Raw genomic sequence first — 15,401 nt, 5'->3', positions numbered from 1 at the left:
AAAAAGCATTTACTTGCTCAGTGAAAGAATCCATGCTGTGAATGCTAATGATCAGCAGTTGGGATGAATGAGAAATCTGTTCTACATTATTAGTATGGGGAATGGTTGCAATTTGCACAGTTCCTTGGATGAGAGCTCTAGGAGGAGCAGGAACCACGGATGACATGGTCAATGATGTGCTATGAGGATCATGGTACCTCGACCTTGCCAAAGATTACATAGGGATTTTTCCTGATGAGAGGTATTAGAGGAAATGCATAATCTGTCCGCTAAGTAAATAAGAAAAGCATTCAATGCCAGGAGATTGGGGGCAAAGAGACTGGAACAGAATAGTGGAAGTTTGTTGTTGTGGGGAGAAACAAAGATATCCATGTCCCGTGTCCCCAGATGTGCTGACAGACCATTTGTTGTGTTGAATTCTGCTCAGTTTGTCCATTAATACATTCTGCTTCCCTGATAAATTGCCTTGAGAAATATGCCACAAGAAGTCACCCAGGTCCAAATCTGGATTGCTTCTACGAAAGGAGGTGAGAACCCATGCCTCCTTGTTTGTTCAGATAGAACATGGCAACTTGATTTGTCTGTAGAACAAGGACAAATTGGTGGAGAAGTCTGTCTTGGAATGTTTTGAAAGCGTTATCCATTGCTAGTAGTTCTAAGAGTGATACAGAGGGTTTGTTCTTGTCAAGACCATAATCATAAGAACAGCCATAAAGGGTATGGCTAATGGTCCATCTAACCCAGGATCCTGTTTTATATTGCCAAGTTCATTAGGTAGTCAGCACTTCATGGCACATAAAGATACCTATACACACAAGATAAGACTAATTATGCTGCTTTATTGGCTACATAAATTTCAGTGCAGTAAAAATACTGAGCATAGCCGATATAGATTTAAATTGTGAGGCAAATATACAAAGCACTAATAATTCAGAATAACTTCACCATGACTGATTATGACATCACCATTCCTCACAACTGACTGAGGAATCCTTTCCAGGCAGTGATAGACTGGGTCAACCAACCATGGGACTCTCTTTACAGCGCGCTGATAGATTCCCACGATTGGTTGACCCGGTCTATCACTGTCTGGAAAGGATTCCCTAGTCATCTGTGAGGAATGGTGAATCTATTAATACATCCTTTTAACAAGCAGCTTAATGAAAAATACACCTGAAATAAAATCATTTTTTTCCCTGGCTCCTGTCGCTCTCCACACTTTTTCTTTATTTTCCAAAGTGTACAAACTACTTTCACTTTTAGTACAGGAAGCCTATTTATCTGGTCATGGAAAAGATATTCTAAATTATTTCCTAATTCTGGAGAGCTAGTGCTGAGCCAGTCCTGCATCTACTACAATAATCATATAGGGCAAAAAGTGTGCCAATCCACCTTTCCTCTCTGTTTTTTTATATCTTTGTTTGTTTTGTTTCCATGACTTCATGGATACTCCACTCCTGGTACCAAATTTTGTACTGCCAAGTTCGTTAGGTAGTCAGCACTTCATGGCACACAAAGAGATACCCACACACACAAGATAAGGCTAATTATGCTATTTTATTGGCTACATAAATTGCAGGGCAGTAAAATACTGAGCACAGCTGATATAGATTTAAATTGCGGGGCAAATATACAAAGCACTAATAATTCAATAACATCACCATGATTGATTTATGACATCACCGTTCCTCACAGCTGAAGGACAGAGGTAGATATTTATATTGTGTAGGTATTTAAACGACTATCATATCTCCCATCTCCCGCCTTTCCTCCAAAGTATACAGATTGAGATCTTTAAGTCTGTCAATAAACCAAATATAAAATCAGGTGTTCAAATAGATAGTCAAAACCAAAAAACACCCTTCAAACTTATTGCACCAAAAGTGTCAATTTTTAACAATGAAGATGGGCCTCAGAGACCTTGAAGTCAAGCAACTGACTGTTAGAAATTGTTGCAGGTCAATATCTCAATCAATCATCGACCCAAACTTCAATGAATAAATATTTTATATAAACTTTGTGTGGGGGGGGGGGGGGTTAAAATATGTTTAACTTCATTTTCATCATTTTAAACTTTATCAATAAAAGATAGTGCATATACTTTCAAAAAGCACTTATCTCTGTAAACGTCACTAGATGTAAACAGCACTGCTACATCCATGGACTGTACATATTCTTCAAAGGCTGTTATTATCTCTTCCAACATATCAACTCCTACTTTGTCATCTTCAACCTCACATTGAATCTGCAGCTTCTTGATGCCGTAGCCCAAGGGGACAAGCTTGGATCCTCCCCAGACCAAGCCATCCAGCTGAATAATGTGAACACACTCCAAGTTTTGCCATATCTGTCTCATCATCCCAGGGTTTCACATCAAGCAGGATGGAAGATTTAGCGATCAGTGCTGGGGTTTTTTTTTTTTTTCATTTCTTGGACTCATACTGAGCAAGACGTTCTTCTTTTAGCTTCTGTGCTGCTACACCTTCCTCATCATCATCTGACCCAAAGAGATCATGTCATCATCATCATCATCAGCGGCTGGAGCAGCTACACCTACACAGTTAGTGCGTCATCGATATCAACAAGCCCATACTTTCCTAGAGGTTTTTTTTACACCAGAAATGGTTAACTTTTGTTTTTCATAACTCTTGATGTGGTTGTAGCAGTGTAAAGCATGGAAAGGGTCAGCAAAAGGAGCACTGGAGAGGGCTTCAAATATAGCTATATCTGCTTGAGATGTAATGTAATGTAATGTAATTTATTTCTTATATACCGCTACATCCGTTAGGTTCTAAGCGGTTTACAGAAAATATACATTAAGATTAGAAATAAGAAAGGTACTTGAAAAATTCCCTTACTGTCCCGAAGGCTCACAATCTAACTAAAGTACCTGGAGGGTAATAGAGAAGTGAAAAGTAGAGTTAGAGGAAAAATAAAAATAAAATAAACATTTTAACAAGACAGCATTGATCTAAATACTTTGGAAGGAAGAAAAGAGGAGAGAAAGGAATAGAAGCAGAAGGGGGAGCCGTTGAACAGTAGAATTCTGGAGAAATTTAAATGATAGAAATAGAACAAAACAAAGACAAAAGGCAAAACAATAGATAAGATTAAAGATAAATCATAAGCTGGAAAGAAAAATAAAATAAAACTTTGTCTTCAATCCACGGTTTCAGCGTCAGTGATGAAGTGGAGCAAGTAAGTTTAGGAGGAGCGATTGACGTTTCCAGAAGGGCTTCTTCAGGGAAGAGACTTGGCAGACAGTCCCAGGATGCCTATGTCTCCTCCCCTGCGATGTTCTCCCATCCATGCATTCCCTCCCAGACACACTGCCCGTGCCCCAGCCGCTCCAAGGAGGCTGCCCCAGATGAGGCCCACGATGAATGCAGGATTCTCTCCTCTGCGGGAAAGCCGCCCGGAGCCGACAGTCGATCTTCTTAGCGGATTGCATGGGGGGAAGAGTTCACACTCTTGGTAGGATCGGGTCTGTGTGCTCTCGGTGGTTGTGGCTGGTCTCGTTGCTGCTTAGGTGTAAAAGCAGTTGATCTCCACTGCTGCTGATATTTAAAAGCAGGCAGATTGATCTCTCCAATGGACTGCAGGGGGAGGAGTTCACACTCCTGGCAGGATCGGGTCTGTGGGCTCTTGGTGGTTGCGGTAGGTCTCGCTGCTGCTTGTATGTAAAAGCAGTTGTTTTTCTACTGCTGCTGATATTTAAAGCAGGTAGATTGATCTCTTAAACGGGATATAGGGGGAGGAGCTCACATGCCTGGTTGGATCGGGGCAAGGGCTCCTATTATAGGCTGCTTAGGTGTAAAAGCAGTTGATCTCCTACTTCTGATAATATTTAAAAGCAAGCATATTGATTTTTCCAACGGAATGCTGGGGGAAGAGCTTACTTGTTTGGCTGGATCAGGGCAAAGGGCTCTCGGTAGTGGTGGCTGGTCCTGTTGCTGCTTAGGTGTAAAAAACAGTTGATCTTCCTAGTGGACTGCAGGGGGAGGTGGAGCTCACACTCTTGGCTGGATCGGGTCTGTGTGCTCTTGGTAGTTGCGGATAGTTCCGCTGCTGCTGAGGTGTAAAAGCAGTTGATTTCCCACTGTTGCTGATATTTAAAAGCAGGTAGATTGATCTCTCCAATGGACTGCAGAGGGAGGAGCTCACATGCCTGGCTGGATCGGGGCAAAGGGCTCTTGGTAGTGGTGGCTGGTCCTGCTGCTGCTTAGGTGTAAAAGCAGTTGATTTTCCTAGCGAACTGCAGGGAGGGTGGAGCTCATATTTTTGCAGGACCGGGACTGTGGGTTTTTGGTGGGTTGGTCCCGTTGCTGCTTAGGTGTAAAAGCAATTGATCTCCCACTGCTGCTGATATTTAAAAGCAGGCAGATTGTCCAGGGAGAGGAGCTCTGCACTCAAACTGCCATCCTCCTCGCCTCCAAGTTCCGGAATGGTACATACCCCTCAATGTAACTCTTTTCGGCCAAGAAGTCATTGAGGACCCTGAGGCCAGCGGCCGACTTCAAGTCACTGAATCCCATGCTATTAGTATAATTTATAATAACATTATATTATATTATATATGTTAGTAATATCATTTATAAAAATGTTAAAAAGAATAGGCCCAAGAACAGAACCTTGAGGCACATCACTGGTAAATCCCTTTCCTCAGAGCGATCTCCATTGATCACTACCCTCTTGTTGCCTTCCACTCAATCAATTACTGACACAGCCTGTCACTTTGGGATCCATCCCAAGGGCACACAGTTTATTTATCAGAAGTCTGTCTGGAACACTATCAAAGGCTTTGCTAAAATCTAAATACACCACATCTAGCGCACATCCTCTATCCAATTCTCTGATCACCCAGTCAAAGAAATTGATCAGATTTGTCTGACAAGACCTACCTCTAGTGAATCCATGTTGCCTCCAGTCCTGTAATCCTCAGGATTCCAGAAATTTCACCATTCTCTGTTTTTTAAAAAGTGTTTCCATTAATTTGCTTACTACAGAAGTCAGCCTTACCGGCATGTAATTCAAAACATCTTCCTTACTTCCACTTTTGTGGATAGGTATCACATCCACCCTTCTCCAGTCCCACTCCTGACTCTAGAGACTTATTAAAAAGGTCAGTCAGCGAAGCTACCACAACTTCCCCAAGTTCCTTCAGCACCCTCGGATGTACACCATCCGGCCCCAATGCTTTGTCTACCTTTATTTTAGCTAGCTCCTCGCAAATATAATCCTCTGAAAATCGATTAGGGTCTATTACTCCTCCATCCCTATTCACGTTTGTCTTCTGCGGTCCCGCTCCCAGCGCTTTAGCCTTGAACACAGAACAGAAATAATTGTTAAGCAATTTGGCCTTTTCCTTATCAGCTTCTACATATTCCTCCCCTTCACCTTTGAGTCTCACAATGCCACTTTTGCACTTCTTCCTATCACTAACATATCTAAAAAAATGTCTTGTCTCCCCATTTTACTGTGTTGGCTATTTTTTCTTACATTTGCATCTGTGCTTTTTTGACTACATGGCCAGCCTCTCTTTACTTTCCCAGTTATTTTTGCCTGTCTTCCTCTTTCTGCAACCTTTTGTAGTTTATGAAAGCTAACCTCTTATTCCTTACCTTCTCAGCTACTGCTTTTGAAAACCAAAGCAGCCTTCTTTTCCTCTTACTTTTACTTACTTGCCTCACAAAAAGGTTTGTCGCCCTTACAATTGCTTTCAGTTTTGCTCACCACATTTCGATTCCTTCCAGATGTTCCCATGCAGACAATAATTCCTTGATGTAAACCCCCATCCAAACAAAGTTAGGTTTTTTTTTTTTTAAATCTAGAACCTTTGCTTTTGAATGAGCCTCTCAATACCCATAATAATTTTAAACCTACCATGCAGTGATCACTGGATGCCAGATCACCCACTGTAACATCAGAAACACTTTCCCCATTTATAAGCATTAAGTTCTATATGGCCCCCATCTCATGTGGGTTCCATTACGAACTTCTGGAACAGCTTTCCTTGTACATTATCCAGGATCTCCCTACTTCTAGAAGAACCCGCAATAGGGATACCCTAATCAACATCCGACATGGGATAGGCACGTGGGATATCCCAATCAATATCCGGCATGTTAAAATTATCTATTAGTAAGACATCCCCTTTTTTTAGATATATTCTGAATGTCTATTATTAAATCTCTATCTACTTCTTCCATCTGTGAAGGAGGCCTGTATATCACACCAATGTAAATATATTCACCATTCCCTCTTTTCAAATTGATCCACAGTGCCTCTTCCTTGCCCTGCAGATCCTGCAATTGTGTGGCTTTAATATGATCTTTAACATAACAATGCTACTCCCCCCTCCTTTTCTTCCTACCCTGTCTTTCCTAAACAGTTTATAGCTAGTATAACTACATCCCAGTCATGGTTCTCTGTGAACACCACTACATCCAACTCCTCTTCTTCCATCACAACTTCTAGATCCAGAATCTTGTTTCCCATACTTTGAGCATTAGTATATACTGCTTTCCAGACATTGCTCTCTTTTCCCATCCATGTATAGGTATTCAGTGATTTACTTACCTGAGGACTTATACTCACCTGAAAGTTTGATCACCCTATCCCATCACTTCTAGTATAAAGCCCTCTTCAGTAGATTAGACAGCCTGCTGGCAAAGACACTTCTTCCCTTCTTTGATAGATGCATACCATCCCTGCTCAGGAGCTCTTGGAAAATCATCCCATGGTCCAGGAAACCAAAACGCTCTCAACCTTCCACGAAGCCACGCATTCATCTCCAGGATGCGAGCTTCTCTGCCCTGGCCTTTACCCTCAACAGGAGGATGGATGAGAATACCACCTGTGCACCTGACTGCTTCACCTTCTCTCCCAGAGCCTTAAAGTCACTTTTAACACATTCACAGGGGTACCTAGTAGTATCGTTAGTGCCAATGTGGATGAGCAGCATCGGATAGCAGTCATCAGGCTTGATAAGTCTCAGCATGCTCTCCGTAACATCTTGGATTTTGGCACCAGGTAGACAGCATACCTCTCTTGACATCATGTCTGGTCTGCAGATGGACACTTCTGTACCCCTCAGAAGGGAATTGCCAACTACCACTATCTTACACCTCCTAGTGGTCACGGATCCAGAAATTTGGGGATCTCAAGCTTTGGTCCTTCCTCTCCTTGGGATGTTCTCATCTTTTCCACTTCCAGGACAGAACAGTGAACCCTGGAAGAACAAGTATTGGATGTGTGAATAAACATGTACATAAAAGCGAGTTGATGATGTGTATCTAGATTTCCAGAAGGCTTTTGACAAAGTTCCTCATGAGAGGCTCCTGAGAAAATTAGAGTCATAGGATAAGAAGCAATGTTCAATTGTGGATTAAGAACTGGTTATTGGACAGAAAACAGAGGGTAGGGTTGAAAGGCCATTTTTCTCAGTGGAGAAGGGTAAATATTGGTGTGCTGCAGAGATCAGTGCTATTTAACTTATTTATAAATGATCTAGAAATTGGAACTACGAACAAGGTGATTAAATTTGCAGATGACACTAAACTGTTCAAAGCTGTTAAAACGCAATCAGACTGTGACAAACTGCAGAAAGACCTTAGTAAATTGGAAGACTGGGTGTCCAAATGGCAGATGAAATTTAATGTGGACAAATGCAAAGTGATGCACATTGGAAAGAATAATCCAAATCATAGTTATCAAATGCTAGGGACCACCTTGGGGGTCAGCGCTCAAGAAAAGGATCTGGGTATCATCGTAGACAATACACTGAAGCCTTCCACCCAATGTGCAGCGGCAGCCAAGGCGGCAAACAGGATGCTAGGACATATTAGAAAAGGGATGGTTAACAAGACTAAGAAAGTTATAATGCCTCTGTATCGCTCAATATTGCAACCTCACCTCGAGTATTGCATTCAGTTTTGGGCTCCTTATCTCAAAAAGATATAGCAGACCTAGAAAAAGTTCAAAGAGCTACTAAGATGATAAAGGGGATAGAACTCCTCTCATATGAGAAAGGTTAGGGCTCTTTAGCTTGGAAGAGAGAAGGCTGAGGGAAGATATGATTCAAGTCTACAAAATTCTGAGTGATGTAAAATGGGTATAAGTGGATCAATTTTTTACTGCATCAAGATTTACAAAGACTAGGGGGACACACAACGTTATACAGTCAGTGATCTCCCTAGGGCCTTTTAGCTGGGCGCTCCGCCCGGCTAATTTAGATGACCGCCCTGCTGTCATCTATCACGAATCCTGCTGCTGCTGTCACCGCTGCTCAACATTAAAAAAAAAAAAATTAAAAAAACACACAACACCTCTCACCAGCTTGGATATTTCCCGCCTTAGCCCGTAGCGAACTCATGCTTCGGGGCTCTAATGTGTGCGTGCTGGCTTCCCTTCTCTTCCCTCCGAAACCAGAAGTTATGTCCCGGGGGGGAGAAGAGATGGGAAGCCGGCACGCACACAATAGAGCCCCAAAGCATGAGTTTGCTACGGGCTTAGGCAGCAATTACATCCACAAGCTCGAGAAAAGACTTTTAACCTATGAAGGCACTCCTATACGTATTTTTCAAGACTGCTCAATAGCACTGCAAGAGAAAAGATAGCAAATCCACCCACTTGTCTCACTAATAGACAAAAATGTTTGGTTCATGCTGATCTACCCTTCCATTGTAAAGATTTTCCTCAAGGGTTCCTGGAAATCTTAATACGGTAGAGTCAGCTAAAAGGCCATCAACTACATCAACCAACAGGGCTGAGCAGACATGCTGGTTGGCTTATGGCTTGATGGAGTAGGACACTCCTTGTTGTGCGACCATCTTACATAAGGAACACCCTGTAGACTGGTACACATCCGGACCACAAAAGGTTTCTTGGTGTTTGTTTTATTGATAGTTTTCTGAATTTATCTTAAGTCAATAGATTACACTTGCTTAGGTATGCTAGGATGTTAGTTATGACCCTGTCTTCTGATAAACGGGATGTAGTAGAGGACCACTTTAATCAGACTTAAACTGAGCTTTGAGGATTGAGGAGAAAGGAGGAGGGAGGGAGTGTTAAAAAAGTAATGCAAGTAGGGTGTTTTTGTTTATAGGTTGGGAAGGAGGTGTATATGGGAAATATATGGAGACTTAAGAGCGCAACCAATACCTTGTTGGATATTTATGGATTTGGTATGTGTGCCGCTGTGGTTCATGGTTTGGTACAAAAGAGTGGCCCTGTAATATCTCAGGACTATGGGACCTTGCACCTTCTTAGACGTGCACAGACCCCAGGGGAAGGCTGGGCTCTCAGGGTGATGAGGGAGCGAAATTTACCACATTTAAAGAATACAACTAAAGTGTTGTGAATTGCTAATTGTGTTCTATCTTGGGAAAGTGGGAGGCATAACTTCTCCAATTAAAAGAGATCCAAGATATTGGTTGCCCTAAAGTGGCATAAGGGCGATATAGCATGTCTGCAAGAAAAACAGATTATTTGATAGTGCTCATCTTAAATTAAAGCACAGCTGGGTAGGCCAAGTCTTATTCTTCATCTACTGGTAGACATGGAGGAGTGGCAGTTTTAGTTAGGAAATATACAGTAAGATCTTGACAAGACAGAACTTGAATCTCCAATACATGATGTGCCTAGGAAATGACCACCAGAAATACTGCCTTAGCAGGAAGGTTTTTCAGAATGGACTTACATAAGAACATAAAAATAGTCTCACTGGGTCAGACCAATGGCCCATCAAGTAACTAGCCTGAATAGCAGCAGCACCGCTCTCCTTATTGTAATTTGCCTGACTGCTGCCATAGCTTTATCGAATCAATTCCCTTCTATAGCCTCAGGGATTTTGCTAGGCCGCCCCCACCTCCGATGATGCAACTTCCTTCTTCCTCAGAGGCAGGACGGCTTAATAGAGGCCCCGAGGCTGCTAGAGGGAATTGACTCGCTAAAACTAGGGCAGTCAGGCAAATTACAATAAGGAGAGAGCAGTGCTGCTGTTAGTCCAGGCTAGTGTTACGGAGAGGGTCTGAACCTCGCTGTGCCACATTTGTGGCCAAAATTGCAGACAGGTCTGAGCTGTCGTTGCCTTACTTTCTGATCAGTGCCTAAACACTGATTGGCTCAGGCACGGACAGGAAAGTAACATTTGACAGCTCAAACCCTACCCCCCCCCCTTGCAAATTAAAATAATTAAAATCAAAACCAAATTAAAGAGTAGCAGGAGAGATGCCCATTCTCCTGCCATGTTGCACAATCGCCCAACACTGCTACCACCTCCCACCCCCGCAGCGGGAGAGATACCAACTCCCTCCTGCCACCAAGCAACCCCCCCCCCCTTTGAAACTCCCCTCCCAGCAGCAAGAGATATGCCCACTCTCTCCCATAACAAATTTAGCGAACCTTTACTACTCTCCGCCAACCTCATTTACATGAGCGTTTTTGGGAGAATAACTCACTTTTTAAAAATCCCTACAGTAACAGCTGCAACAGCGGCCCATCAATTTTTAATGCAAATTTTGAGCCCTACCAAATTAGGAATCCACTGTAGTACCAGACTGAAGCAATGCACAAATATGTTCAAATTCCTGAAAAAACATCCATCAGCTCTTTTTTCAGTCATACTGAGTTGAGTGAAATAATTTAAAATCTGATAGCTGAATTAATCTTTTGTACAAGGCTATGTAACTTCAAACTTGTGAGATGGTAAACAAAATGAACACTTCAATCTAACAAAAACCAAATTCCTGTGAAAGCCATTGTTAACAAATTGGGGGTGGTGGTGGGGGTGGGAGACATACCTTTTCTTTTTCTGAATTATCTGTTTCTTGCATGTTAATTTCTACTTTTGAAGGATCATCCTGTTTTCCAATATCAAATTTAACTGATCCAGTTTGTTCTTCCTTAAGTACACCTAAATCCTCTAAACAAAATAAAACAAAGGTTATTTATGCATGTGCATCATCTTTGGTCACTGATTCACAATGTTTTTACAGCAAACTATACCTGGAAATAATATATCATCAAAGTGTATAGTATCATGGTCTGAACAGCTTCTTGATGAATTTAAGGACCTCAACAATACTATAGGCTCCTGTTTGTCAGGAGAAGTTATACGATATCCAAATGATGGCTGGAAAACAAAATTAAAAAATATATATATTAAATATACTTTCATGTTCTGAAACAAACTGATTCTAACACTGCAAAGTACAAATAAGGATTCAGAAAGGGGACATGCAAAAATGTGTGGAAGGGTGGTGATACATGTGATTCCTAAAACAGTAGTAGCAGTAGCCAGCCAGTAGAGACAGCGGTTTGAGCAGGCTGCTTGCAGCCTGCCCTGCTGGGGTCTTCCCTCTGCCACGTTACTGATGTCATCACTAATAATGCAGCAGAGAGAAGCACCGCTGCTGCTGCTGCTGCTGTTTTGGGAGGCCTGAAAGTATGTCAGATCTCATGGTGGGGTGGTCGGTTATGAGGTGCAGTACAGGGAGCTAGGAGGAATGGAAAGTAACTGCACAGGGGGCTGGGAGGGAAGAATTGTTGGACATGGAGTGAAGGAGAGGAAGGGAGAGATGCAACAGAGGTAGAAATCATGCATAGGCTGGAGGGGAGAGAGACATGCATGGAGAAGAGAGAAATGCTGGACATAAGGAGGAGGGTGCATGGGGAAAGAGAAAGAAATATTGCACATGATAATGAGGGGAGAGAAAGAAACAAAAAAGTTGGATATGGCACAAGAAGGGAAAGTACAGAAATGGAAGATGGATGGCGAGCAGAGAAAAAGAAGAAAATGTCAAATGAGCAGAGACCCTGGCGAGTGAGTTAACAGAAGACAAACAGAAACCAGAACCTGGCACCAACATGATTTGAATAAAAAAATGACCAGACAACAAAAGATAGAGCTGGTGTTTAGACTGTGAACATAATTTAGGACCTAACAGAGAAAGGAAAAGTCTTTGTTTTGTTTACACCACAGCGCCAGCATGAGGTTTGAGAGGGCAAAAGGGGGGGGGGGTGAGGCGAGGTAGGTTTAGAACAAGTTTCAAGTTTATTTCAACTTTATTATACCGCCCACTCGAACCTTCTAGGCGGTGTACAAAAATGCCTTAACAATATACCAATTAAAATATAATTTAGTCTAAAACAAACCAAGGGAGAAAACGATTTAAGGACACAGACAAACAGGGACAGAAGGGAAGAAGGGATTAGAACTACAATTGATAGAAAGAAAAGAAAACACTTAAGGAGAAGAACAAAAAGTTGGAGAAATGAAAATGGAAGTGTTCCTTAAAACTATGCGCGGTAGATCGTAGAGACCTAGTTTGATTATAGGGGATAAGCAAATTATTAATAAATTCTGGCTGGCTATTTGCTTTCATTTTAAAGGTTAGAAGTAGAATTTTGTAAGTGATCCTATGCTCTATAGGCAGCCAATGAGCTTTGTGCAAAAGAGGCGTGACAATCGTATTTTTTTGCGTTAAATAAAATTTTTACTGCAGTATTTTGAACCGTTTGGAGCCTTTATTTCTTTTTTTGTAGTGCCCTTGAGAAAGGCATTGCAGTAATCCAGGCAAGAAATAATCAGTGAATGGATTAAAATATTCAACAACGCGGACTCTAACAGTTTTGCTATGGCTTTAATCATGTGTAGCCGATGAAAACAACATTGGACCACTATACTAATATGTTGGTGACAGGTAAGTTTGCAATCGAAAGCGACTCCTAATAATTTTAAAGAAGGTACAGCTTTGATAGGAAGATTTTTGAGTTTAAGGGGGGGTTAATAATGAGAGGCCATCTTTGAAAGGAAAAATCATTAATTTTGATTTATTTATATTCACGGAGAGCATATGTGCATTGAGCCAAGAATTAATCTTTTCTAATTTTTCATTAATGATGGTAATTTCATTCGGGTTATTTAAGTCTATTAGATGTACTAATTGGCCATCGTCCGCATATGAAAATGTTGTGAAACCAATGGATTGGCCTAGAGTTAGTAGAGGTGCTAAAAAGATATTAAAAAGCATAGGGGATAGAAATGATCCTTGCGGTATGCCGTAATCTGTTGTGAAAAAGTCTGAAGAGGTTGAATTAAATACAACCTTAGAAATCCGATCTGTGAAGAAAGAAGAAAACCAGTCTAGGACTTGATCTGTAATACCAACGTCATGTAATCATCATGTAATCGTGATAAGAGAAGTTTATGGTCAATGGACGACGAAAGATTAAGGGATCCCCACCAGCATGGCTTTTCGAAGGGAAGGTCTTCTCAATCCAATCTGATAAGCTTCTTTGACTGGGTAACAAAAAAACTGGAAGGGGGACAATCCTTGGATATTGTGTATTTAGACTTCAGTAAGGCTTTTGATAGTGTCCCACACGATAGGACTAAGAGAAACACTGGCTGCATAGGTAGAAGACTGGCTTAGCGGCAGACTTCAAAGGGTAATGGTAAACGATATTCCATCAAAAACGTCGAAAGTGACCAGTGGAGTGCCGCAGGGCTCAGTCTTGGGCCTGATGCTATTTAATATCTTTGTAAGGGATCCAATTCAGGGACTTTGAGGCAAAATTACATTATTTGCTGATGATGCCAAACTATGCAATGTTGTGGGCATGGCAACAGAACCTGACCGTGCAACCAGGCCCAACACTATGGAGCAGGACCTACTTTTACTAGAACAATGGTCCAGTACTTGGCAACTAAAATTTAATCAAGCAAAAAAGCTGACAGAAATCAATACGCAAAAGGATTTCGAAAGGAACTGGTATAAGAAGAAATAAAAACCCCTATAATAAATTAATCATGACCTATATAAAAAATATGTATATAAGTAGAATGCACAATTAAATATTAACACATATTAAATTATTTATTTTATTTTTGAATATTTTAATACTAATGATTATCAAAAAATTTAAACACCTAATAAGCTAAAAAGACAGACATAAACATAGACAACATCAACCACAAATACCAATATCAATGTGAGCACATAAATGTGTACATAAATAACAAATAAGGATGGTCAAGAGGATAAGCTCTATTCAAAGTCCAAAAGGCAATTTAACAAATACTTAGCTGAAAAGTCCAATGGGCTAAGCATCGTAAATGAGCAGTCCAGCCATCCAAAAACAGATCAAGGCACTGCAAACAATGAAATTCAAGTCCAAGCCAAAAGATAAAGTGCTGATGTGCAGATGAGACTTCAATAATATTTCAATATGTTCCAATACTCTGTGAGGAAAATTCTTTCAAAATACGAACAGGTGCTATAAAGCTAGTGTCAAAAACATTCCGCATTCGTCCAGACACGAGACAGGGCCTGGACGGCAGCGGGATAACTTGCCCTTCCTCAACAGAGGCCGTGTTTCGGTAAAGTCTTTATCAAGAGGAGGAACAGAACGGGTGGGGAGTCCATACCGGAACTACCAACAGCAACGTAAGGCAGGCGGAACTAAATTTTAATGCCAAAAATGTAAGGTAATGCATCTTGGTAGCGGAAATCCATGCAGAACATACACCTTGAATGGTGAGAACTTAACAAGAACTGTTGCAGAAAGTAATCATCTGGGAGTAATCATCTGGGAAAATATGAAAGCTGCCAATCAGGTGGAGAAAGCTTCAGCCAAGGCTAGAGAAATGCTGGGTTGCATCAGAAGGAGCTTTATCAGCTGAAAGCCTGAATCATACTGCCGTTATACAGATCCATGGTGAGACCTCACCTGGAGTACTGTGTCCAGTTTTGGAGGCCACACTATCAAAAGGATGTGAAGAGAATGGAGTCGATCCAGAGAATTGCCACTAGGATGATCTCGGGACTTAAAGATCTCCCATATGAAGAACGTCTGAGCAGACTGTGCTTGTACTCTCTCGAAGAGTGCAGAGAAAGGGGGGACATGATAGAAACATTCAAATATATCACGGGCCGCATTGAGGTGGAGGAAGAAATCTTTTTTCTTATGGGTCCCACGGTGACAAGAGGGCATCCGCTAAAACTTAAGGGGAGAAGATTTCATGGTGACACCAGGAAATACTTCTTCACCGAAAGGGTGATTGATCGATGGAATGGTCTTTCACGCCAGGTAGTCGAGGTCAGTAATCTGCTCGACTTCAAGAGATGATGGAACAAACAGGCGGGGTTGCTACAGAGTTATATTTAAAAGATGGATTCTGAAAGGAGGGAGGGTTCTTGAGTGGGCAGACTTGTTGGGCCGCCGGCCCTTTTCTGCCGTCATACTCTATGTTTCTATGATGGTGTCAAAGGCTGATGAGAGATCTAATGAGATGAGTAATACGGACTGATGATGGTCTAAATCTCAAACTGTGTGCCGAGGCACACTAGTGTGCCTCCTAAGATTCCAAGTGTGCCATGGCACACTGAGGAGGAAGA

The 15,401-nt window shown here is 41.6% G+C and overlaps 1 protein-coding gene across 6 annotated transcripts in view; it reads right to left on the bottom strand.

Moving 5' to 3' along the window:
- CEP192 (centrosomal protein 192) overlaps nt 1–15,401 on the bottom strand; it is a 402,896-nt gene that overhangs the window by 245,864 nt on the left and 141,631 nt on the right. For all 6 annotated transcript variants that reach the window (XM_033934141.1, XM_033934142.1, XM_033934138.1 and 3 more), the window contains 2 exons: nt 11,008–11,134; nt 10,803–10,924 (listed from right to left, as the gene is read on the bottom strand). In XM_033934141.1, the coding sequence (XP_033790032.1) occupies nt 10,803–10,924; nt 11,008–11,134 (249 nt within the window). The remainder of the gene's footprint in view (nt 1–10,802; nt 10,925–11,007; nt 11,135–15,401) is intronic.

This window comes from Geotrypetes seraphini, chromosome 2, assembly GCF_902459505.1.
Source record: "Geotrypetes seraphini chromosome 2, aGeoSer1.1, whole genome shotgun sequence".
In the NCBI taxonomy this organism is placed as follows: domain Eukaryota; kingdom Metazoa; phylum Chordata; class Amphibia; order Gymnophiona; family Dermophiidae; genus Geotrypetes; species Geotrypetes seraphini.
This window is presented reverse-complemented; position numbering and strand designations above follow the sequence as displayed.